Source organism: Chlorocebus sabaeus, chromosome 1 (genome assembly GCF_047675955.1).
Source record: "Chlorocebus sabaeus isolate Y175 chromosome 1, mChlSab1.0.hap1, whole genome shotgun sequence".
NCBI classification, from domain to species: domain Eukaryota; kingdom Metazoa; phylum Chordata; class Mammalia; order Primates; family Cercopithecidae; genus Chlorocebus; species Chlorocebus sabaeus.
Genome location: NC_132904.1, coordinates 11,687,992 through 11,713,125, shown reverse-complemented (window position 1 = coordinate 11,713,125; position 25,134 = coordinate 11,687,992). Strand labels below are relative to the sequence as shown.

General features: G+C 54.0%; 1 protein-coding gene across 4 annotated transcripts in view; it reads left to right on the top strand.

Moving 5' to 3' along the window:
* Positions 1-1,027: 1,027 nt before the first annotated feature.
* INCENP (inner centromere protein) overlaps positions 1,028-25,134 on the top strand; it is a 30,440-nt gene continuing 6,333 nt past the window's right edge. Inside the window, exons 1-15 of one of the 4 annotated variants that reach the window (XM_037999205.2) lie at positions 1,028-1,190; positions 5,148-5,298; positions 5,771-5,884; positions 6,784-7,592; positions 14,762-14,813; positions 15,628-15,682; positions 15,800-15,917; positions 17,037-17,088; positions 17,495-17,612; positions 17,703-17,834; positions 18,290-18,301; positions 21,753-21,862; positions 21,940-22,060; positions 22,407-22,529; positions 23,441-23,655. In XM_037999205.2, the coding sequence (XP_037855133.2) occupies positions 5,159-5,298; positions 5,771-5,884; positions 6,784-7,592; positions 14,762-14,813; positions 15,628-15,682; positions 15,800-15,917; positions 17,037-17,088; positions 17,495-17,612; positions 17,703-17,834; positions 18,290-18,301; positions 21,753-21,862; positions 21,940-22,060; positions 22,407-22,529; positions 23,441-23,655 (2,171 nt within the window). In that variant the 5' untranslated portion in view covers positions 1,028-1,190; positions 5,148-5,158. Of the gene's footprint in view, positions 1,191-5,147; positions 5,299-5,770; positions 5,885-6,783; positions 7,593-14,761; positions 14,814-15,627; positions 15,683-15,799; positions 15,918-17,036; positions 17,089-17,494; positions 17,613-17,702; positions 17,835-18,289; positions 18,302-21,752; positions 21,863-21,939; positions 22,061-22,406; positions 22,542-23,440; positions 23,656-25,134 lie in introns of all 4 variants that reach the window. The other 3 variants (XM_037999204.2, XM_037999207.2, XM_037999206.2) reach the window with 3 other exon arrangements.

Below are 25,134 nucleotides of genomic sequence, written 5' to 3'. Positions count from 1 at the left end.
TTGCCCCCACCCCTCCCCGATATTGGAAAGATGAACTAAGTGAAACATGCCTTAGTAAAAACATTGTGCCAACTTGAAACCTTGATTTAGTAAAAAATCTCAATGCTTAGATCCTTTGTCCAATGGTAGTATTTATCAGATGTATTCAGCTTGCTCAGAAAATCAAAAGGGCATTACAACCACAAAAGCAAAGAAAAATAAGAAAACTTCCCATCTTGTTCTAGTTGTAAAGATTAAACTGAAATGATTAGGCTTTTCGATTCGTGAGCCAAATACCGTAACACCCTGGCCTTTGACGGGTTTGGATTTTTAACATTACTCGTGGTATTTTAGGAAGTGAGGTTACAGTTACATTTCTTATAGCTGCTAAGTGTATTAAGTTGAATGTAAGGATGCATAATATTGTTTGAATTGAGCCCCACTACCAATTCTTTAACAAATGGCATAAATTCTTACACGTAAATGATTTGGTGGAACTATTCTATCATAATTTCTAAATTGTTTATATACCAAGGTAGCCTTAATTTGTGTATGTTTCAGTACAATGAAATTCCCTCTGGCATGCTGTTTGGTTTGTATTTTGAGGAACGTTTTTCTCATGGGAAGAGGAATCTATGACTTCTGTACCTAGATAATTTGTTACATTAAAAAGCTGCTCTTTCAGCAATGTAAGTATATACATACATGTTTTTATGAGAGAAAAAAAGCAGCAGAGATCAGAAGCCTGCCACCGTGCTTGGAGAAGAAAGGAAGCCGCGGGTGGCCTTCGCAGTGCTCGCCGGGACTCGTAGTTCCGGGTCTGCGGGCTCCTCCCAGGCGGGGGTCTACTTCCTCTCTCCGCCGCGGCCGCAGCTCCCGGAAGCTGAGGGGGTTAAAGACTTTCGCTTCCTTTCCCCGCCTCTTAGTCCCGCAGATTGCTAGTTGACATAGCCAATAGAAGGGCGGACTGGTACTTCCTGTTATTTGATTGGCTTAAAGTTTTGCAACCGCCCAGACAAACTTGCCGAGGATTGGCTGAGCCTTCAGTTTTGAAAATCATAGATTTCGCCCGCGCTGCGCCGCCTGGGTGCTCCTCCCGTGCGGTGAGCCCCGAAGGCCCGGAGCCGAGTGGGTCTGGGCAAGCGGGGCGTCAGCTAGGGATAGCACCGGATTTGGATCGGAGCAGCCTTCAGGGGACGTGGCGCAGTCGAGTGAGTGCGCGTGGGCGTGGGGATTGGAGGGTGGTTCGCGATTATTTCCCCGGCCTCTGCTCCGCCCCTGCCGACTCCAGACCAGGGTCGTGACTCCTCAACCCAGCTCCTGGCTGCCTGGGCATATGAGGGTCACCTCTTCCAAGTGGCGAGGTCTCCTGCCTTTGTTCTCGGGCCCGAGATGCCCCCCACCCCTTCCACCTAGGCCCTCAGCTTCCTATAGCATAGCCCCGTCCTCTCCGCTCCCGGCTGCCTAGCACCTTGTTTTGTGCCTGCGAGGATTATTGTTGACTTGGACGCGCAGGAAGCCCGAAACCAACCCGGTGGTTTGACGGAATGATGCCAGATGGCATTTCTGTGCAGTTAAAACCCCTCTCTCAACGTCCCCGCCCCCAGCTGAGCAGCATTTTAAACTGACCTTTTCCGGAGGCTGGGCCGCCCCTTGTCGCTCCCCAAGCCTGTTCGCTGTCAGCGGTTCAGTCTCGTTCAGCTAACATGGGTTGCTCGCGGGGTTGCCCAGAGCCAAGACTGGGCGCCTTCCTTTCAGAGGTTGATATTTAGAAGGCGGTATAGCCGGGTGGTTAAGGGCACGGTTTAAAGGACGTATAGCCAGTGGCTAAGGGCACGGTTCTATTTATGCCCCTGATTTACCGGCTGATTTTGACTTCTCTTTGCCTCAATTTCCTCATCTTCTCATGCATATCCTCAAGGTTGTGGTGAGAATTAAATGAGATGATGTCTGACTCGGGCATGGAGTAGAACTCAGTAAATGGGAGCAGCTGCTATGAGCTTTCTGCACAGAGGTGTGGTAGGCACCCAACTTACAGCACCCTGAAAAGAACAGGAGTCATAGAGGAGGGCGATGGGGCCTTCAGTCTGGTGTATGGTGTGGAAGAAGTGTTGGAGAGGAAGAGTGGAGAGTGCCTCCCTTGGTGGAGTGGTGGGTCCTCTTTATCTGTGTGCAGTTGCTTACGTGGGCTGAAGAGATTTTTGCTGCTCTTCCAGGAGACTGATTCTTGGTATACTGACTCCTTTTTCAGGGTCACCTCTGTTTTAACTTATGGTAACCCTTTTTAAATGGCTGCGCTAAGATCTAAGCAAACTTCCCCATGAAAGATGTCCAATTGCTTTCATGGACTTTGTGAAAGAAGCTCTCATCCACGTTGCCCATTTGAACAAATACTTTTTTAAAAGTTAGCCAGTTGTTGCTTTTCTCCGCAAATCTTTGGCTTCCTTAAACAGTTTTCTCTTTTCTGGCCTGCGGTTCTGCGCTTTGCCAGGGTTGTGGTCGGGGTGCAGAAGGGTTAGGGGAAGGTGAGGGATGGCAGTGAAAAGGCCTTGCCTGTGATTGGCTGGCTGCAGAGCCGAGGTTTCAGCCCAAAGCCTGTAGGATCCTGCCCGTTTGGCCCTGCCCTGATTATTGCTGCTGTTGGCATCTAGGAGCAGGGGCTTTGAACATGTGTTGGTCAGTTCTAACCTGTGCAGATTAAGTTTATTTAGTGCCCTTTGTGTGGTGGGATGAGCACCTGTAGGATGTTTATTTCTAGGTGTAGAGTTGATGGGTGGATTAATTCATTCAACAAGTATTCCTTGTTGCAAGGCACTGCTGTGCTCTGGGCACTCAACAATGAGCAAGTCAGACAGGGGCTTGCCCTCAGAGAGCAATTGTTTAGTGGGCAGGGACAGGCAGTAAGCAACAGGTAAACAAGCACGCAAGGGCTCTGCAGAGAATTGCAGTCAATGGATGGAATCGTGGCTGGGGCTACTTTAGATTGGTGGTCAGGTTTCCCTGAGGATCTGAGATCCAAGCCATGAGGAGTGAGGCATACAAAATGGGAGACAGTGTTCCAGACACAGGCCAGAGCTTGTTGAGGAACAAAGGCTAGTGTGTCCCTGAATCAAGCCCAAGGAGGTCCCATGAGACTGAAACCTGACCTGGTGCTATGCCCTGTGAGGGATCAAGGGGTCAGCAATTTGTCCCTTCCTTCCAAGACCTTCCATTGTAGATGGGAGGCTAAGCTGTGCATGGTTCTTGTTTGTTTGTTTGTTTGTTTGAGATGGAGTCTCGCCCTGTCGCCCAGGCTGGAGTGCAATGGCACGATCTCAGCTCACTGCAGCCTCTGCCTCCCAGGTTCAAGTGATTCCCCTGCCTCAGCCTGCTGAGTAGCTGGGATTACAGGCATGTGCCACCACACCAGGCTAATTTTTGTATTTTTAGTAGAGACGGGGTTTCACCATATTGGCCAGGCTGGTCTCGCACTCCTGACCTTGTGATCCGCCCACCTCGGCCTCCCAAAGTGCTGGCATGAGCCACTGTGCCCGGCCGGTTCTTGGTTTTGAAGAAGTAAATCAGGATGGTGGGTCACTGCCCTGACTCGAGGCACGCAGCCTGTTGTTATGGCTTATGACCACCACCCATTCATTTGTTCTTTCACTCATTCTCCTGTTGGGATATTTATTGAGCCCCTGTTGTGATGTAGTAGAATACTTTTGTCTCTTGGAATCCTCAGGGAATTGGTTCCAGGACCTCCTTTGGATACCAAAATCTACAGTTGCTCAAGTCCCTGATATAAAATGGCATAGTATTTGCATATAACCTACACACATTCTTCTGTATACCTTATATCTCTACATTACTTATAACACCTAATACGATGTAAAAGCTATGCAAATAGTGGTTATACTGTATTATTAGAGAATAATGACAAGAGAAAAGTCTATACATGTTCAGTAGAGATGCAGCTTTTTTTTTCAAATCCTTTCCACTGGTGGTTGGTTGTACCCATGGATGTGGAACTCACAGGTATGGAGGGCTGACTGTACTTCTTCCTTGCTTGAGGTTTTCGTAATGGTTATCAAGTTTATTTTTAAGGCAGAGTCTCGCTGCGACGCCCAGGCTGGAGTGCCGTGGCGCGATCTTGGCTCACTGCAACCTCTGCTTCCTGGGTTCAAGTGATTCTCCTGCCTCAGCCTCCTGAGTAGCTGGGATTATAGGTGCGCACCACCATGCCTGGCTAATTTTTTTGTATTTTGAGTGGAGACAGGGTTTCACCGTGTTGGCCAGGCTGGTCTTGAACTCCTGACCTCAAGTGATCCACCTGCCTCAGCCTCTCAAAGTGCTGGGATTACAGGTGCAAGCCACCGTGCCAGGCTGGTTATCAAGTTTTAGGGAGGATACCTGAGCTGATAGTTTTATAAGAAAGTGAGAAAAAACTGTTTTTGTGTTTTCCCTTGTTCAATGCCTATAGGCAAGTTTTCTTAAAAACAAGATATTGCTTACCGTTCCCTTCATGTTCTGTTTATGCTCCATTTGGAGGGCATTTCAGCTCAAGGGAGAGAGGTATGGGAGACCCCTTGAGGGCATATCTCAGGATCACTACTTTCTCACTCATTCCTTTGGAACACAGAATCCCTTCTGCTCACTGGCCGCTTAAAGAGGCAGTTGGGTTGGATGTTCTTTGGCCTGATGTCTGCAGCCAGCTTACATGTCGTGCAGGGTGGCTGTGTCTTAGCCCTTACTTAACATGAGTAGTAAGATGAGGGCCTACTGGAGAGCGAGAGCGGGACTGTGTTTGGGCAGGGAGTGAGGGGCCCTGGGGTGGCCAGGAAGGCAGATGGCAGTGCCCTGTCATCTTCAGCCCAGAAAAGGCCATTTGTAAGGAGGATCATCATTGTCAGAATTGGCTGGGAACTGGGGACAGTCATGCTGTGGGGGGTGGGGACAGGGAGGTATTTGAAGAGTGTGAGTAGAAGGGCCTCTCTTTGCAGAAACGAGGCTACGGCATTAGTGTTTGGAATTCTGCAGCTCTGGGGAGTGGCTGTGAGCAGAGAGGGGCCCTGGTTCGGGCACTGGGTGTTTGTGGTGGTTGTGGGTGGGATGGGTATGGCAGCTTGGAGAAAGCCCCAGACCCCTACCATGAACCTCTAACTTGTGCCTCTTGTCCCTGTCTTCACCAGACAGAGCCACCATGGGGACGACAGCCCCAGGGCCCATTCACCTGCTGGAGCTATGTGACCAGAAGCTCATGGAGTTTCTCTGCCACATGGATAATAAGGACTTGGTGTGGCTTGAGGAGATCCAGGAGGAGGCCAAGCGCATGTTCACCAGGTGAAGGCACGGGCACAGTGAGGGGATGGGAACACCAGCAGTGCCTGTCTGGGCTGCTTTGGTCTTGGGGACACAACAGCTCCTCGTCCCCACCTGCCTGGCAAAACCGACAACCTGTCAGGGCTCCCTGCTGTATACTCTGTGTGCAGCATGCTAGGGGCCCGACCTAGTGTCATGGGAAGAGGCAGCAGGAGAGATCGAGTCCCTTGCCTGTTTGCCATCGTTGCTGGCTGGGCCTCTCAGGGTGTGGGGCAATGGACATGCGCCTGGGGGCTTACTTCCCTGCCGTGTCTCCAGGAGGAAGCCCTGAGTGCCCGCAGGTGATTTGCACATGATCTTGGAGAGCTTGCTTGGTGCTGGTCACCCCGGCTTGACCTGTCGCAGCCAGGAAATGGGCAGGGGCCAGGCTGGGTGGGAGAGGGGACCAGCGTTTCCCAGGCAGCCTCGAGTGACACCCTCCTGTGCCAAACAGAGAGTTCAGCAAAGAGCCAGAACTGATGCCCAAAACACCTTCTCAGAAGAACCGACGGAAGAAGAGACGGATTTCTTATGTTCAGGATGAAAACAGAGACCCCATCAGGAAAAGGTAGGAAGGGTTAGGGGAGGGTGAGCTGGGCAGTGGGCTCTGCGGAGGCTTGGTGCCATCTGGGAGAGTTTGATTCTGAAGATGTTGATTTGGAAGTAGCAGCCTGTAGGAGGGGTGGTGGGTACCACCGCGGGCACTGCGTGGGCCATGCTGAGAGGGGTTGGGATGCCACGGGGAACTATAGCTTGACCCAAGACCCTGGAGTCCAGGTCTGTGGCTGTGTGTTGGGGTGGGGGTATTTGATCTGGGCCCTGGAGGATGGCAGATATTTCCATAGGTGGGATGAAAAAGAGAAGCCGTCCTTCTGTTAGGTGAGTGTGACTAGGGGTGTGGACCACGTGGCTTGTCCCAGCCCTCATATTGTCATGCTTGTTTTAGTCCCCGTCAAGAATGATTGGGGCTGCAGAGTGCTAGGGAAAGAGGCTGGGTCTTGGAGTTAGACCTGGGTGTGAACCCCAGCTCTGCCCCTTAGCAGAGCAGTGTGGCTTTGAATTGAATTTCTGCCTGTCTGAGCCTCTGTTCCTCATCCCTAAAATGGGGGTAGTGGTCCCTACTTCCCAGGGCCGTGCTCTGGATTAAGGGAGAGCGTGTGTAAGGCTTTCAGCAGGGGCTCGGTGCCGTGTGACTTCCATCAGCCAGCGGTTTGGATGAATATAATCTTCCTGGCCAGTTCTGTGAGGACTGTGGCATGATCCCCAATTTACAGTTAGGCAGACTGAGGCTCAGACAAGAATGGCCTGGGGCCTCCTGGCTAGAGGCGGTAGAATCTGGGCTGGAACCCAGGTCTTATGCCTTCACATTCTCTCATCATGCTCCATCCAAGCTGGTGGCTCTTGGGGAGACTGGGCGCCACCCTGTCCTGCTGCCTGTCTCAGCCTCTGCCCTGCTGTCCCTGCCAGGTTATCCCGCAGAAAGTCTCGGAGCAGCCAGCTGAGCTCCCGACGCCTCCGCAGCAAGGACAGTGTAGAAAAGCTGGCCACAATGGCGGGGGAGAACGGCTCCGTCCTGCGGCGTGTGACCCGTGCTGCGGCTGCGGCTGCTGCGGCCACCATGGCATTGGCTGCACCTTCTTCGCCCACCCCTGAGTCTCCCACCAAGTTGACCGAGAAGCCCAAGGATAACCGCACCCCGTGCCAGCTGGTGCCTGTGGTGGAGATTGGCATCAGTGAGCGCCACAATGCTGAGCAGCATATCACCCAGCTCGTGTCCGTCCAGCCTCTGCCCCGTACTCTGTCCCCGACTCCGGCTTCAGCCACAGCTCCAGCCTCCCAGGGCATCCTGACATCGGATGAGGAATCAACACCTAAGAAGTCAAAGGCCAGGATACTGGAGTCCGTCACAGTGAGCTCCCTGATGGCTACACCCCAGGACCCCAAGGGTCGAGGGGTCGGGACGGGGCGGTCTGTGTCTAAGCTCAGGATTGCGCGGGTCTCCCCTGGCCCACGGGACTCGCCAGGCTCTCCAGACTCTCCGTGGCGGGAGCGGGTGCTGGCTCCCATCCTGCCGGATAACTTCTCTGTGCCCACGGGCTCTCCCGCGGACTCTCAGTCGGTGCGGCACAGCCTGGTCGCCCTGTCCTCCCTGAGTCCCCAAGTCTTAGCCCAGAAGTACTCTCTGGTGGCCAAACAGGAAAGTGTTGTCCGCAGGGCGAGCAGAAGGCTTGCCAAGAAGACTGCCGAAGAGCCCGCTGCCTCTGGCCGCATCATCTGTGAGTCTGGGGGCTTGGCAGTGGCGGGTGGTCCTTGGTGCCAGGCTCAGATGGAGGGTTTCTGAGGGATCATCTAGCAAGGAGCTGTCCAGAGAGCTTTCTGCAGTGAGGTGGATGTTCCACATCTGTGCTGTCCTGGGTGGTGGCCGCTAGCTGGCTCCATCTGGCGATTGTGTCCTCAAAATGTGGCTAGTGTGATTGAGGAACTGAATTTTAAATTGTATTGCATTTTAATTTCTTTAGATTTAAATAGTTACATGTAGCTAGGGTTTCCACGTTGGATGGTGCAGATCTGACCCAACCTACTTGCTTTACCAGTGAGGAAATTGAGCTTCAGGGAGGTTGGCCACCATGTGGCTGTGGTTACTGGCCATGTTGAGGCTAGAGCCTGGGCCTCTTACCCAGGGCCAGATCGTTCCTCCCAACCCCGTGCTGCAGAGGCTGCTTAAATTCACCGGGTTTGTGCGCCGCCCATTAGCGACACTGCGTTTGATCTGGAGGAGGGAATTATGGCAGCAGGTTCCTTCTGGCAGATCAGATGACTGGGCATCTGATGGGAGCCAGGAGGGGGAACCAAGCTGACTCTGGAGCTGGCCAGCGTGGGTCTGAGTGCCAACTCAGCCATTCATCCAGCCCGCAGCCTGGGGCCTCCACTCCTCGCCTGTCAACTGGGGCTAATCGCGTCACTTCAAAGGGTCGTTGTGAGGTTTTCTTTGGTCCCCCCACACAGGGAGTTTAGAAGGGTGCCTGGCGTATGGGAAGGACTGGGTAACATTAGCTGCTCTCTCAGATCTCAGCTTAAGGGGCCGTTGCCCACCGGAGCAGGTGTCTGGAGGGGCAGGCTGGCTGCATGAGGAGGAGGTGAAGTCTGAGCTAGGAGGGTTCTGAAGGATGGCTGCGCTTTTGCTAAGCGGAAAAAAAAATGCGGGGATATGTATTCTTGGCAGAGGGAACAGCTTGTACAAAGACCCTGATGCCTAAAGCAACAAGTGATGGGGGTCTGGGGCTCATGTCTCACACAAGAGCTTGAACTTGACCCCACCGAAGCAAAAGAAGTGGTCTGATGATGGTGAATGGAGGGAAACAGGGAGACCAGATAGGAGGCTGTTGTAAGGATGCAGCCAGAGGATGGGCGAAGCAGCGGATTGGTGGTGAGGATAGGCCAGGATTTATCTTTTTTCTTTTTTTTTTTTGGATGCAGAGTCTCACTCTGTTACCCAGACTGGAGTGCAATGGCACGATCTCGGCCCACTGCAACCTCTGCATCTCGGGTTCAAGCAATTATCCTGCCTTGGCCTCCTGAGCAGCAGGGATTACAAGCGCCTGCCACCACATCAGGCTCATTTTTTTTTTGTTTTTTAGTAGAGATGGGGTTTCACCATGTTGGCCAGGCTGGTTTCGAACTCCTGACCTCAAGCCTCACCCAGTCTACCAAAGTGCTGGGATTACAGGTGTGAGCCACTGCGCCCAGCCCAGGTTTTATCTTAATACATATTAAGTAGTAGCTGGCATCTGCCAGGCACTTTAAGATTTACAAAAGGAAAGGTTATTTCATTTAGTCCTTACAGCAGCACTGTTAGCTTGTGAGGAATTTTTCACTTTATAGAGGAGGAAACTGAGGCTTAAGGAGGCCATGGAATCTGTAAATCAGGAAGCTGGGGCTTGAGCACTGCATGTTTCATTCTGTCCAGAAAGTCAGGCACTTGCAGAAGAGGCTTTGTACAAGGCCCCAGGGCAGGGCCTGTCAGGCAGGGGAGGGCACCTCACCTTGGCAGCCTTCTCTGTGCCTGAGTCTCACTGCCTGGGGGCGGGCCTGCTCCAGTGTTTGAGGTGACGCAGTCTGGGGCGTGTCCAGATGTGCAGTCTGGCACACTGTCTACTTCTGGATTCTCAGAAGGATCTAAATGGTTCTGATCTGTTTTGGAGATTTTCTCAGGCCTGGATCTGATCTTGGGAAGGGGCCCAAGGGGGCAGGTGAGGCTGGGCCTGTAGAGGGAGAGCCAGGCGGGGTTGCAGAGAATCTCTGAGACCTTTGGAGCAGACATCCGGCTCTAGAGCTCATGCCTTTCCATCACTTTTCCCTTTCTATCTGCCTGTTCCCTGCCCATGAATGGGCTTCTGATTTGACTGCTGCATGTGACCTAGGTCTGTCTAACTCCCAGCCCAGCATCATCTCTCTTCTTGAGGTGGGTAGAGGAGAGAGAGGAGGATACAGGATCTAGGATCTGGAGTCACACAGACCCTGGGTGACCTTGGGCACGCCCCTTCTCTCAGCCTCAGTTTTTCTGTGTGAAATGGTGATAACACTTGCTTTGAATGTGAGTAGATAACTCATCTTGGTGCTTGGGTGTAGTGGATACTCAGTACATCTTATTTGAGAAAACTCACCAACGGCTGACACTCAGTTTGGGTGTGACAAGGCCGACCCCTAGCGAGGAGCCGCAAGGGTGTCAGGGAGTGGGGCGGTGACGGGGAGGAGGCTTCGCGGGGTCTCCCAGATCCCAGGTTCTGGGAGAGGCTCTGGGGCAGCTGCGAGGTGGGGTCTTGGTTTGGATTTTCCCCATGAGCAGCCCTTGACACAAGGATTTGAGTTCAATTCATTAATTTTTGGGAAATTAATGAGTTTAATTTCTTAAAAGTTAAATTCGGGATGGGAAGGAAACACCTGCACCAGAGGAATGGGAAAATGAGACAGGAAAAAAAGCCAGCAGGCAGGATGGGCCAAGGGGGCCTCTGGAAGCCAGAGTGCGGCCCCGGGGCGTGGAACTGCTGTGTGCTGGCAGGAATCCCCTGCCTCCTGGCCTGGTGCGCACCTGCCTGCGAGGCCTGTGGGGCCTGTGGGGCAGCAGTTCTGAAGTGGATAGGAAGGGACAGGCCCACTGCCACAGGGCTCCACCTTGGGGCGTTCGAGCCACCTCTGCATTGGAGAACAGCCCTTCCGTCCCTCTGCCAGTGCTTGGGCCACTTCCCTACCACCACAGCTCTGAGGCCTGAATGGCGTGCAGATGGCACTTAGCATTCCAGAGAACCCTTGTGCTGGTGGGAGAGCCATGTAGTCACGTGGCATCTTCATCAGGGAGCACATGAGCTGGGATGACACTGCATGGGGAGATGAGGGGGACGTGTCTTCTGGGTATAGACCCCTTAAATGGGGGTCATCACCACCCGTAACTGTCAGCCTGGCCCTGCAACTGCTCCCACCACCTTCCCAAACCTGGCTACTATACCCAGGAAGGGTCCCGGCTTCCCTTCTCTGTGGCCTATTGTCTTCCCTGTTTTCCTGAGACCCTGTGCGCCCCAACCTCCCACTGGCCGCCTCCCAGCCTGAACTCTGGCCAAGCCCCCATGGCTCAGGATGCGCCAGCTCAGCTACCTTCTCTCTGTTCCCCAAAAAAGCCTCTTTTTTTTCCTGCCTCGTGGCCTTGGCCCTCCTTCTCCCCAGACCAGTGGCACTGGGAACAGGCATGCTCCCAGCTAGGAAGAAGCCGGGGACATAAAGCTAGCAGCTGTGGTGAGGATGCCAGCGTGAGTGCTGAGGGTGAGGGCCCCAGGCTTCCTGTTTTTAATGATTAAGCCTCAGCCTCAAAAAGCTTTTGACAGCCTGGATAACATGGCCAGACCCTGTCTCTACCAAAATGGGAAAAATTAGCCAGGTATGGTGGCATGTGCCTGTAGTCCCAACTACTCAGGAGGCTGAGGTGGGAGGATTGCTTGAACCCAGGAGGTCGAGGCTGCAGTGAGCTGAGATTGCACCACTGCACTCCAGCCTGGGTGACAGAGTGAGACTCTGTTAAAAAGAAAAAAAAAGCTTTGATTATGAGGTTTTATCTATTGATAGTTACTGTGTTAGAAATTAAAACAGGATTTTAAAAGTATTTAAATTTTAGTTAATATTTTTATGTGAATATTTAGTACTTTAAAGATTTAAAAATATTGTTTAATATTTTGACATTACAAAATGTAAGTACCAAGCCTATCACCTGTTTACATTAAGAATTTTTATGAAAAAATAACTTTTCCATTTGGGAGGCCGAGGCGGGCGGATCACAAGGTCAGGAGATCGAGACCATGGTGAAACCCCGTCTCTACTAAAAATTGAAAAAATTAGCCGGGCGCAGTGGCGGGCGCCTGTAGTCCCAGCTACTTGGGAGGCTGAGGCAGGAGAATGGCGTGAACCCGGGAGGCGGAGCTTGCAGTGAGTCGAGATTGCGCCACTGCACTCCAGCCTGGGCAACAGAGCGAGACTCCGTCTCAAAAAAAAAAAAAAAAAAAAACTTTTCCAAAACAAAAATGTACTGAGGAGACTGGCATTATTCGACATTTTGCAAATCTCTTTATTGTGTGACTTTAAAGAAGGCTTATTCTGTGTTTGATCTGTTGTTGCATTGCGCTGTTTGGGTTAAAGTAACTGAAGAACTGGCTGGGCGTGGTGGCTCACACCTGTAATCCCAGCACATTGGGAGGCTGAGGCGGGCGGATCATGAGGTCAAGAGATCGAGACTATCTTGGCCAACATGGTGAAACCCCATCTCGACTAAAAATACAAAAAATTATCTGGGCGTGGTGGTGTGTGCCTGTAGTCCCAGCTACTTGGGAGGCTGAGGCAGGAGGATTGCTTGAAACCGGGAGGTGGAGGTTGCAGTGAGCCGAATTCACACCACTTCACTCCGGTGTGGGTGACGGAGTGAGACTCTGTCTCAAAAAAAAAAAACAAACAAAGTAGCTGAAGAACATCTGGCCTCACACAGACGTGTAGTTGGGAAAGGGAGGAATATCTTCATAGCTTTTTCAGATAATTGTGTATATTCTTTGTTGTCAGGACCAGCGCAAGAAGTGGTAGTTCTTCAAGGTTTGTTGTGGTGTAGAGTCTGAAACCATGTTGCTGGTTCCATAGGGGTCTACCTTGCACCTTTTTTTTTTTTTAAAAAAAAGATGAAATCTCACTATGTCACCCAGGCTGGAGTGTAGTGGCATGATTTTGGTTCACTGCAACCTCTGCCTCCCGGTTCAAGAAATTCTGTTGCCTCAGCCTCCCGAGTAGCTGGGATTACAGGCGCCCACCGATGCCTGGCTAATTTTTGTCTTTTTAGTAGAGACGGGGTTTCACCATGTTGCCAGGCTGGTCTCAAACTCCTGATCTCAAATCATCCATCCGCCTCGGCTTCCCAGAGTGCTGGGATGACAAGCGTGAGCCACCACGCCCAGCCACACTTTGAATGGATCTTTTAGATGTGTGTGATTTCATAACCGCATACATCGATCATTTAGAAAATATTGTTTCACCAGGTTATGCACGTCTTCCAAGTGTTGACACCCTTCATTGTATAATATCCTAAAAAAGCACATTTGTTTTCTGACCTCATCAGAAAAGTCCTTAGGTGTTAGGATGCTGTGGCCCTGCTGGTGGTGGGTACGTGCTTTTCAAAATTCTACTCCTGGATTCTTTTTGTTTCAATGTTTAAATTATTGTTAGCACATGGTGTTTTATTTTTGTGATGGATTCACTTCATGGACTTGTGAGGAAATGTCTTCCAGATAGCCAAGATTGAATAACCATTGTGTGTCAGTCACTCTTTTAAATAATAATAGTGTTCCAGGTGAAAAAGTGGTTAGTGCAGCTGGTAGCTTAGAGACGAGCGCTTTTCACGGAGAGTTGGATTTGCAGTAACAGGCGTTCGGCACACTTCCCACCTCAGCACACAGAAGAGTAGAAATCCATGTACTTGAGTTTAGATTTAGTAAAATTAGGACTTTTGCAGGTGCGGTGACTCACGCCTGTAAACCCAGCACTTTGGGTGGCTGAGGCAGGTGGTTCACTTGAGGATGAGTTCGAGACCAGCCTGGCCAGCATAGCGAAACCCTGTCTCTACTAAAAATATAAAAAATTAGCTGGATGTGGTGGTACGTGCCTGCAATTCCAGCTAATTGGGAGGCTGAGGCACAAGAATGGCTTGAACGCAGGAGGTGGAGGTTGCAGTGAGCTGAGATTGAGTCACTGCATTCAACCTGAGTAACAGAGTGAGAGTCTGTCTCAAAAAAAAAAAAAAAAAATTAGTACTTTTTACACCTTCATCAAGGACATTCCTCAGTGAAACTGGACATCTCTCCTTCCTGTGAGTGTGTGGTCCGAGGATAGTGTTTGATGCTCTGGCCTCAACTGGGGCTGAGGCTTCAGCAGCTTGTTCCTCATTGCTTTTGAGCCCTCAGGGCAAGTGTCAGCACAGTGAAAGGGGGAAAGTAACATTTTAGTATCATGATTTTAGTATCATGATTAGTTATGACCTCGTGGATCCCCCAAGGGTCTCAAGGGCATCCAGGGATCAGAGAGCGCAAGCTGAGAACCACTGGCCTGGACATCCTCCTCCTTTGTCTGTAAACTCCTCCAGACCAGCTCAGAGTCCCTGTCATAGGCTTTTAAAATTCTCTGCTCTGGACCAGGCGCAGTGGCTCACGCCTGTAATCCCAGCACTTTGGGAGGCCTAGGCGGGTGGATTACTTGAGGTCAGGAGTTCGAAACCAGCCTGGCCAACATGGCGAAAGCCCGTCTCTACTAAAAATACAAAAATTAGCCAGAAATCGCTTGAAGCCAGGAGGCGGTGGTTGCAGTGAGCTGAGGTTGTCCCACTGCACACCTGTCTGGGCAGCAGAGCGAGACTCTACCTCAAAAAAAAGAAAAAAATTTCTCTGCTGTGTTCCGTCATTGCCCGTGCTGGTGGTGTCGACGGGACTATTTGATGATTGTTATCTAGACCAGACAGTGGTTCTGTTTTGCTCACCGTTGGGGCCCTGGGGCCTGGATCAGGTCCCAGTACACTGTAGGCACTTGATGAATATTTGTTGACAGAATAAGCTGCTTTGTCTTGGGCCCCATGCTGGGAGTTTGGGGCCTGGAGCTGCACCAGACATTGTCCCTCTTCTAAAGATATTCCCAGCCCAGTGGGGGTGCCCAGCCGTGCCCAGATGGGCATGGTAAGACCATCTGGGAAGCAGCAGAGGACATGAAGCCAGGAACTCCGATAAAGACACTAGGATGAGTGCTGAGGGGCATGGCAGGACTAGTGATGGGAGCAGTGGCCAGGCCCTTGCTGGAACCTGGTCCCCTGGACCCCTTCGAGTGGGACCTGTGTGGTTTCTGATGACACCTTTTGTGCCTTTCTTTTCCCCCTCAGGTCACAGTTACCTGGAGAGGCTCCTGAATGTTGAGGTGCCCGAGAAAGTTGGGTGAGTTCAGTTCCAGGGCTTTGCAGGTGGGCAGGGCACACCAGGACAGGGAGCCAAGGTGAGACCAGGGCTGGAAGCAATTCCTGGGCTGAGCCTTCCCCACTGATCCCTGACTGCCCAGGGGCTGCCCGTTTCCCCTGTCTGACCAGGCAGTGAGTGACGTGGGCGTTGGCCGCCTGGTCTCCTTGCAGCGCCCGTCAGTGTTGCTGGTTGCCTGGCCAGACCTGACCCGGGGCGTGAGCTCCAGAGGTTGGGGGTGAGGCGGAGCTGCCAGCTGCCATTCAGACTGCCTGGGGTAGGATAGTGGTGCTCCAGGATTACACCCAGTGCTGCTTCTGGCCAGGACACAGACTCCTTTTCCTGGAGGCCGTGTCCTGCCATCACTAAAACCAGCCCCTCCCTCCTTCCTGCAGAGCAGAGGGTTTGTTGTTGGGATGGGGAAACAGGGTGACTGGGCAGACCTGCTGGCCTTGCGCACCCCATGGTGAATGGAGAACAGACCACAAAAGAGATGCAGCTCACCTGGGTCCAAGAGGTGAAGGTGGACTGAGGACAGGGCTCTGTGTCAGCTCTGTGGTGGGGTGCTTGGGAGATGAAGCCACATTCTGAAGCTGACATCCCTTGTCTGCCCACGGAGCCATGGCTTGGAGCTGCCATCCTCCCATCCTGCAGGGAGCTGTGGGTTGGTGGCCCTGGCCAGGGCACCTTGTGTTGACATTTTGAGTCCGCATCCCTGGAGTGGGAGAGGGACTCCCTATGGGGGAGGGCTTGGACTAGCTGGGCAGTCCCCACAGAGCCCCGCTTCTGTTTTCAGTCCTGAGCAGGAGTCTGCCGAGGAGGCTGAGCCTGTAGCGGCAGCTGAGCCAGAGGTAACGCAGCTGCCTGGGGAAGGGAGGACTCACCTCTGGGGCTCCCGCTCTGCCCTGCGGCCATCCGGGGCCTTGGGTTCCAGGTCGAGACCCCTAAAGCCTTGGTTCTTTCCACAGGTCCCTGAGAACAATGGAAATAACTCGTGGCCCCGCAATGACACGGAGATTGCCAATAGCACACCCAACCTGAAGCCTGCAACCAGCAGCCCGGAAACACCCTCTGCAGGGCAGCAAGGTGAGGCCTCCCTGACCTGCCGCTTTTAGTGCCCAGAGCCACAGCTGGCCTTGGTGGCCTCGGCCTGACCGTCTCTCGGGATAAGGAAGCCCTATTTCTGGGCCAGTAGGCTAAAGAGAAATTAAACCTGGGGGTGCAGAGATCCCTTTTGAGTCTGTAGGCTTCACCTCCCACTGTTGGGCTGGAGCTGTCACTGAGTGCTGCATGGGGGGCTGTGGCTGGTTGGGACAGGAAGCAGGGAAAGGGGCTGCATTGGGGTACGGATATGAAGAGGCCAGGTCAAGGCCTTGACCTTGACTCCAGGGGCCAGTGGGAAGAACCGTGGGCTGGGAATTGAACACGCACCTGGCCTCCTGCTTTGCCTCTGCTGCCAGTTCCTTTCTGACCTTTGTAGGTCCATTCCTGTCTGAAGAGGGCTGAAGAACAGTGGGTTTGGGAGTATCCCAGGGTCCTGCTCACATCTCCCTGAGAAGGGTGCTTCTCTCTGGTGGGAAGTGCACTATAGCTATGAGATCTTGAACATGGCCTCCTCCTCTTTACGACGTGGTCAGGGACAGTGGTCATGCCAGCCTCACGGCCCTCAGGGCTGCTGCGAGGAACTTTTGGAGTCACGTGCACTTTCTCCTAGCATGAAACAAAACGTACTGAACCTACACCCCGCATGTTGACCCTGCAGCCGGAGCCACCCCCTCCTCCCATTATGGCCACACCAGCCGCATGGCCCAGGAGGGGTGGGATTTAGAAGCTGTGCAAGGGGCTTAGAGCTCCTGCTTCTACAAGGTGTCCACACACTGTTCTTAGTGTCAGAGGTGGGTGGGGCATGTCTGGGGCTGCCGCCTCGACGGGACCGTCCCGCCCTGCCTTGCCTACCGTAGAGCCAGGCACTGGCGGGGAGGGGTTCATGAGCTGTGGGTAGCCAGGCCCTGGCATCTGTAGATTCCTCAAGGCTAGTCAGGGTTAAGGCTGATATGTCTGCGTTTGGCCACCCCGGAGCTGCCGGGAAGGGAGCCTTGCCCACTGCCAAGGCTGCTGCCCAGGGACCCCTTCCCCCTAGGCCCTCATCCCTACCCTACCGCCGCCATCGTTTCTGCAGCCTTGCTGAAATTGCTGTTTTCACAGAGGCCAAGACAGACCAAGCAGATGGACCCAGAGAGCCACCGCAGAGTGCCAGGTTTGCATCAGGGAAGGGTGTGCAGGCAACTCTGAGGGCCCTGGAGGACACAGCCTGGTGTCCTTGCTCAGGGAGGGTGGATGTGTGCTCAGGGGCTTCAGAGCCTCTCTGCTGGGGTGTGGCCTGGTGTTGAGACTTAACCAAGGAGGCGGCTCCATGCTGTGGATGAGCGCCAGCCTGGGAATAGGGCGAACCGGTTGTTGACCCCGTCTTAGGGTGGTCTCCTGGCCATGTGACCTTGGACTGTTCACCTCCCTTCCTCTGAGTGGGCAGCAGAGGGTTGGTTAGGCTCTGCAGCCTCTTTCAGCCTAGAGGCCAGTGGCCGGGGCCCGGAATTGTTCACCGGGGTGACTTTTGATGGGCTGTGGTGGGCTGCCCTGTGATGCCGCCGCCCACGCCTTGGCAGGAGGAAGCGCAGCTACAAGCAGGCGGTGAGTGAGCTGGACGAGGAGCAGCACCTGGAGGATGAGGAGCTGCAGCCCCCCAGGAGCAAGACCCCTTCCTCACCCTGCCCATCCAGCAAGGTGAGCCAGGCCCTGCCCTGCCCTAGAGCCCTGACCCGCTTCGGTACCCTGCCCCGCCTGCCCACTCCTGACCCTGGTCCTCGTCTGCAGGTGGTGCGGCCCCTCCGGACCTTTCTGCACACGGTGCAGAGGAACCAGATGCTCATGACCCCGACCTCAGCCCCCCGCAGCGTCATGAAGTCCTTTATTAAGCGCAACACTCCCCTGCGTGTGGACCCCAAGGTGAGGGGCCTGTGCCCAGGTCGGGCTTTGTGGGAACCAGGCAGTGTGACTGAAGGTCCAGTCTGTCCCCTAAGATACTGGGAGCAGTGTGAGCCTGGGCGGAGGCAGGTGTGGCCTGGCACTGTTAGGGGCCAGCTGAAGCCTCTGTGGCCACCAGCTGCCTTGACCTCGGGGCACTGCCCTGCACTTGACCTTGTGGGCTCTGGACTGCAACCTGGAGGCTCGGCCGGCTCAGTGTGAGCCCTGGAGAGCTGTGTGGTTAAGGTGAGGGGTACTTGTGGACACCTCCACCGTTGGGGTGAGGGTTGGGTGACAGGAGAGGCGGTGGGGGTGCTGCTGGCAGGAGGGCAGGCCCCACACACGCTTGCTGGCACAGCTGGGCATGTGGCCTACCTGGCAGGACGTCCCCCGGCCTGGCATTAACTCTTACCTTTTCCCTTGTCTCCTCTCCACAGTGCAGCTTCGTCGTAAGTAAAGCCTTTTCCTGTCGGTAACCTCGCCCCACCTAGCACTTACGCGCTGTAGCCCCTTCCCTGCGTAGCTGACAGCACCTGTAGATGCACTAACATCGTAAGCGGGAGGGGAGCCTTAGGAGGAGAGTGGGACGGTGAGGGGTGCACTGGCTGGAGGCGCCCAGCAGTTCTGGGCCCCAGCGTCTTTCTCTGCCCTCCCTGGCCTTGACTCTGCTCCTAGGAGGAAGCGAGGGGGTGCGGCTTTTCACGAGGGCTACAGCTTGACGTGTTCCCCACAGCCACCTCCCTGCCTCCTCCCCAGCACCAGGCCTCCTCAGGGTCTGTGGGTCTTTGAAGAGAACAGACAGGTTGTCTGTGGTCCCCAGAGCCACTGAGATTTATTGGTTCACAGACCTGAGCAGTAGCCTTGAGGCAGTGGGATGACAGGGGAGGGCAAGTGTGGGTCTGAGCTGAGGTGGAAGGCCGGGTCTGGCTGTGCTGGGCGACAGCAGAACAGTGAGTGGTAGTGTCTAGAAACAAGTCACAGAAGCTGTTCTCTTCTCAGACACCTCAGAACTGAGCTGAGCCAGGCTGGCTTCTGAGCAAGGACCTTCAGATGGGGACATGCTTAACCCTCAGCCCCAGCTCCCCGTGCCATTTGCCAAGGCCGCAGCCGCCTCATTCCTTTAGTTCCTGCAAGCCTTCTGAAGAGTCCTCTGCAGTCACACAGGGACACCTGTGACAGCCAGGAGGGCTTCTGCCTCCAGCTGAGGGCCTCGGCAGGTGGGAGGGGCTTCCCAGCAGCTGGCCAGGTGGGCCCTGAACTGGCTTCTCCCCATGGAGGCCTGTTCCCCTCTTGTTGGAGAGGGTGACTGACAGTAACCTTCCAGTGGCCTTACCACCTGTGCCGCACCCAGACCGATTAGAGCCCTGCAGGTCTCACGGGGTGTTAGAGAAGACCAGGAAGTGGCTCTTTCCTGCTTTGGGGATCCCAGGGCCCTGCACAGGGCATCTAGTGGGTGGGGACAGTCCATAGTTAGGAGACCAGGGGCCTACGGAGTCCTTCTGGACTGCATCCTGAACATTATGCTACGAGCCTCTGGGTCTTGTTTAAATCTATGAACAAGGTTGATATTTTCTCAGCATTGCAATTTAGCAGCAATTGACCTGGTTAGGTTTAGGCTGCAGGTTCCCATCTGCTTTCTGGGGACTGTGGTTCCAATGTTAGTCCCGATTTTGAAGATGGCAGTGCTGTTTGGACTTTTCCCAGGTGTGTGCCAGTCAGCAGTCAGCCTGGGACCTGGAAAGTGGTCTGTTAGTTTAGTTCTCAGCCTTTGGTGTGATAATTAGGGTCAGATCCTAGCATCTGCAGCTTGGAGCTGAGCCTATTCATTTGTCAATTCCCTGCAGTATTATTTTCCTCATCTCCTCTGGGACTCCCTTTTCTGTCCTCCAGCTGGGAAGCTGGTGCTTTAGTTACCTTGTTCTGCTTTGTGTGCTTCTACGACTGTGTCCAGGGCCACCTGTCAGGGGGACAGAGAAAGAAAAACACACAGGATTTGGCCCACACTTTTGGGATCACAGCTCCTCCTTTGAGTTTTGACTCGGCAGCTTTCTCTGTCCAGGGTCACCTGGCAGGGGCACAGACAGAAGAGCAACACGTAGGGTTTAGCCCACACTTTTGGGTTCACGGCTCCTCCCTCGAATTTTGACTTGGCAGCTTTCTTCAACTGCTGCTGCCCCTGGTTGCCGTAGGACTGCTTATGGGCTGAGGCACAAGGCAAAGAAGAAAAGAGAAAAAACAAAAATGGGGTTTCTGCCTTCTCTGAGCATTAGATACTCCCTTTCTGCTGCCTGAGTCAGGACTAGAATTCTTTCTGTCCATGCCCCAATGACTCCTTTGGAGTTCCAGGCTGTATTGAGTTAGGCTGGAGGAAAACAATGGGGACCTCACTGCTGGTTGGCTGGTGCTTCCAAGTCTGGTCTTCTTCCCCATCTGCCTGCTCCTCTTTAGTTTTAGAGGCCTCAAGTAGCCGCTCCTTGCGTTCTGTCCAGGTTTTGTAGCCGCATTCAGTGGGAGAGAGAGGTGGAGTGTGTCTACTCCATCTTACCCATTACTGGGACCCCTTCTCTCCGCCTTTGGGAGGATGGTATTACCTTGGAGCCAGATTTCTAGGTGAGAGTGCTCCTCCAGTTAGGCTCAGAAGCCAAAGAGAAATCAATAGTAACCAGTACAGGAAGAGCGGGTCGCTATTGGACACTGTGTCCAAAGGTGGGAGTCTACTGGGAGCCAGGCTGGGGTGATGGGTGTAGGCTTCACTCTGGGTCCCAGCCTCCACCCAGCCCCACACTGTTCAAGGGGAAAGCACCAGCCTTGTCCTTGGCCAGGGAAGGCTTAGAGCCCCTGCCCATCCCTGCTGGCTGCCCATTGCTGTGGCTGTGCCCCTGGGGCTTTCTGTGTCTGCCCAGGAGGGGGTGCCAGCATCAATCAGCTTGTCAGCCAACGAGTACTTTTTAAAAGTTGCCTTAAAAATGAACGTAGCCAGCTGGGCATGGTGGCTTACGCCTTTAATCCCAGCACTTTGGGAGGCCAAGGCGGGTGGATCCCTTGAGGTCAGGAGTTCAGGACCATCCTGGCCAATATAGTGAAACCCCGCCTCTACTAAAAATATAAAAATTAGCTGGGTGTGGTGGCACATGCCTGCAGCTTCAGCTACTTGGGAGGCTGAGGCACAAGAATCGCTTGAACCTGGGAGGTGGAGGTTGCAGTGAGCCGAGATCGTGCCATTGCACTCCAGCCTGGGTGACAGAGCAGACTCTGTCTCCAAAAAAAAGCATAGCCATGTCACAGGAAGTTTGGAAAATAAAAGAAAATTAATACCATTCCTAATCCGTCTCACTAGACTATAGTAACCTCTGTTAGGATTTGACAGTATTTCCTTTTATTTTTTTCAACTATTATGAAATAGTTCATATACACAAAAAAATATGTATACGTATAGTATGGATGTTATAAAGCATGATAGTCATACGTTAGCCCTTGCATCTGCCCCGCCCCCTTACTGCGACATTCACCGTGACTGGGAGAGCTGCCTTTCCGCTCCTCACCCTTCCAAGCTCATCCTGCATTTTCGTTTTCAATGCACAGTTTATATAGTTGTCATCAGCACATAAATCCTATTTGGAGCCTGACTTTTGTGCTGCCCAAAACTTGGCAGGGCTCAGTTGAGGGCACTGTGGCTCAGGCCCCTGTGAGGCAGCTGAGTGCTCCTGGGAGGAAAGACGGGAGCTGCGGGTCTTGGCCTGGGTGCTGTTGGGGCCACGTTGGGGATACCTCTGCCTAAGAAGCATTCTGATGCTGCCACCCACGTGGCCGCAAGCTGCTGGGGACTGTGGGCAGCTTTTGGGGCTGGATGGGGGGTTGTCCTTGCTCATGTCCCATCTCCCTCGCTCCCTGCCACCCCAGGAGAAGGAGCGGCAGCGCCTGGAGAACCTGCGGCGGAAGGAGGAGGCCGAGCAGCTGCGCAGGCAGAAGGTGGAGGAGGACAAGCGGCGGCGGCTGGAGGAGGTGAAGCTGTAAGTGGCCTGGCTCCCTGGACCGTGGTCTGCCCCAGCCTTGGCGGGCCTCCCCCTGACTGTCCTGTGTCCCGCAGGAAGCGTGAGGAACGCCTCCGCAAGGTGCTGCAGGCCCGCGAGCGGGTGGAGCAGATGAAGGAAGAGAAGAAGAAGCAGATTGAGCAGAAGTTTGCTCAGATTGACGAGAAGACTGAGAAGGTGGGAGCCTGGGCTCTGGGGGACCCAGGCAATTCAGACTTAGCCCAAGGATTAGGACTGAACCCCTCAGGAAATTGCTGATTTGTCACTGTAGCCCTGTACCCAACTCCTGCGTGCCCCACAGGCCCTGGAGTCCACTCTGAGCTCAGCCGAGGGCTTCCCTGGCAGCCCTTTGTGAGTCGGATCTGACACTCAGGCAGGACCGGCTTCTGGTGTCCTCTCCCTGGGCGGTGGGAACAAGCCAGGTGTGCAGGGGCAGGTGGGGCCTGTCACGCAGAGTTCTGGGCCCCACTCTGCAGGATTGGATGTGGGTGCTCCAATGGGCACGTGTGGGTGGGCTCTGCAGGCCAAGGAGGAGCGGCTGGCGGAGGAGAAGGCCAAGAAAAAGGCGGCGGCCAAGAAGATGGAGGAGGTGGAGGCGCGCAGGAAACAGGAGGAGGAGGCGCGTAGGCTCAGGTGGCTGCAGCAGGTGCGAGCGCAGGTGGGCCTCAGGGAGGAGGTGGGCGGGGTGGGCACCGTCTCAGCACCATGGGGCCCTATTGGGTGCACCCCGCCTTGTGGGGTTGACCCAGACCATCTTGTTGCTTCACGCCAAGAAGGAGGTTTCCCAGAAGCCTCCAGGGTGGGGATGGTGACCAGAACCTGCCTCTCATCTTCTGTAGCAGCAGTAGTTTGAGGGTTAAGTGCTCATACTTGGAGCCAGACTGCCTATCTCAACTCTGCCATTTATTAGCTGTGCGACCTTGTGCAGGCTGCTTGACCTCTCTGCTTCCATGCCTTCAAGTAACGGTGAGGGTTAAATGTGTTCATGTCTAAAATGCTCAGTAGGGTCTGACGCCTGCTGAGAGTTCTATGCAATTGCTGTTATGGTCCATTCCCTCACTGTTCTGCCTAGAAGAGTAAGGGCCCAGCTCGTCCCAGTCAGTCTTAGGACTCTAGAGAAGGCAAATCCATCATTAGGGCTTATGTGACTAGTCACCAAGGTCAGGTATTTACTGTGTGCTAGGCACTGTTCTAAGTGTGTTGTGCCTATAAATCCAGCAACCCCATGAAGTGTAGGAATAACTGCGGTCTCCATTTTATAGACGAGGAGACGGGCCAGGGGCTTTCAATGCTTGCCCGTTGTTTCACAGCTGGCGCGTTTGGCTCCGAGGTTCCTTTCTGCTAAATCTACAGCAGCAGCGGCTGTCACGAGATGCCTTTTCAGGCTGCTGCTGGTGGTTCTGGCAGAGCCTTGCTCGGGATGTCCCACGGCACCATTCCTGTGTTGTCCGTGCTGGTGGCTGATAGGAGGGGCACCTGGGCTTCGGGCGAGTGGGGCTGCTATCCTGCCTCTGGCCCTGGCCCAGCCACAGCACCCGACCTTGCTCTCCGTTTCAGGAGGAGGAAGAGCGGCGGCACCAAGAGCTGCTGCAGAAGAAGAAGGAGGAGGAGCAGGAGCGGCTGCGGAAGGCGGCCGAGGCTAAGCGGCTGGCGGAGCAGCGGGAGCAGGAGCGGCGCGAGCAGGAGCGGCGCGAGCAGGAGCGGCGCGAGCAGGAGCGGCAGCTGGCAGAGCAGGAGCGTCGGCGGGAGCAGGAGCGGCTCCAGGCCGAGAGGTGAGGGACCTGCTGGCCCATCTGCCTGCCCTCCGTGTGTGTGGAAGAGAGACGGTGTGGCCCTTGCCTGGACACAGCCCCACCTGCATGCGAGGGTTTGCAGGTGCTTTCCTTGGTACCAAACCCAGGGGCCTACAGCTAGTGGTCCACCGGAATACACTCCCATTGGCTATGGGCGATCCAAGGAGTGATGGCTGGGCTTGCTTAGGGCTTGGCTTGGTTCTGCGTCCAGCTGCGTGTGCTGACCTCTTTGGTGTCTTTTTGTAACTGGCAGGTGTGGTGCTCAGAGGATGAGCTGATACTTCTCAGCAGGGCCACCATGGGCATTTTGGGCAGGAGAGATCTTTGTGTTACATTGCAGGTGTTTGGCATCCTTGGCCCCTGTCCCCACTAAATGTGTCTCCCCTAATGAGGACGATAACTCAGATATTTTCAGACTATTCTCCTGTCTTGGGAACCGTGGACCCAGGAGCCCTGAGATCTTCCAGCTGTGCAGATGCAGTGGTCTCTGTACAACAGACATGTTTAGTTTTACGGGCATTTGTCCAGGGCCTGCCCTGAGCCTGGTTGTTCTGGGAGTCGTGGGGATGCCAAGGAGGAAAAGACACACTCACTGTTGGTCGGGAGATACGTGGGATCCTGCGTCTGTGCGCGCAGTAGAGCACAAGGCTCGTGTGTGTGAGACACGCAGGCCCCGTAGCTGTTTCCTCTCCCTCTCTACCTCCTGGGAAACACCGGGCAGCACTTTTTTTCCGTGTCCATCTTTGTGGGTGGCTTCAGGCTTATCAGAGAAGTGAGAAGTCACAGCCAGAGGGCTGCACTGCGTCAGGGCTGCTTGATGGGGACACAGCTGTCCGTGGTCCTCTGGTCAGAGTCTGGGAAGGCGTAGGGTACAGCTAACGTGGTTGAGAATTGCAGGGTGCTGGGCAGGGCAGGGGGCTTTGAGGGTGGCGGTGTGATAGTCACAGTGTCGGCAGCTTTGGTGGGTTACCCCAGCTGCATGCTTTACACTTGTTTCCTTGTTTAGTCCTCAACTGAAGCCCATGGTGGCGTGGGAGCCAGCAGCTCCACTTCACACAGGGAGAGGCAGGTCCAGAGAGGTTAAATGACGTGTTCAAAGTCGTGAGCCAGTGTGTTGTGGCGGTGACTCCAGAACTCATCCACAGCCCCTTGTTCATGCTTGTTCATGCTTGTTCATGCTTGTTCATGCTTGTTCATGCTTGGAGCCGGTGTCTGCCCTGACGGTTAGGATAATTAGGGGTATTGTGGATCATCCCATTTGATTCTTGTGTTGACCCTGGAGGAAGTGTGTTCTGGTCTCCATTGTATAAAAGTGTTATGAGGCTCAGAGACCTAAGTTACAAGGAAAAGTGGGGGCCAAATGTTGGGCTTCAGCTTGTGTTCCCTGCACCCTCAGGTGTGCACACTTCTAGCCTCCGGGGCAAAAGCGCAGCTCTTGGCTCTAAGCTGGTTGCCCAT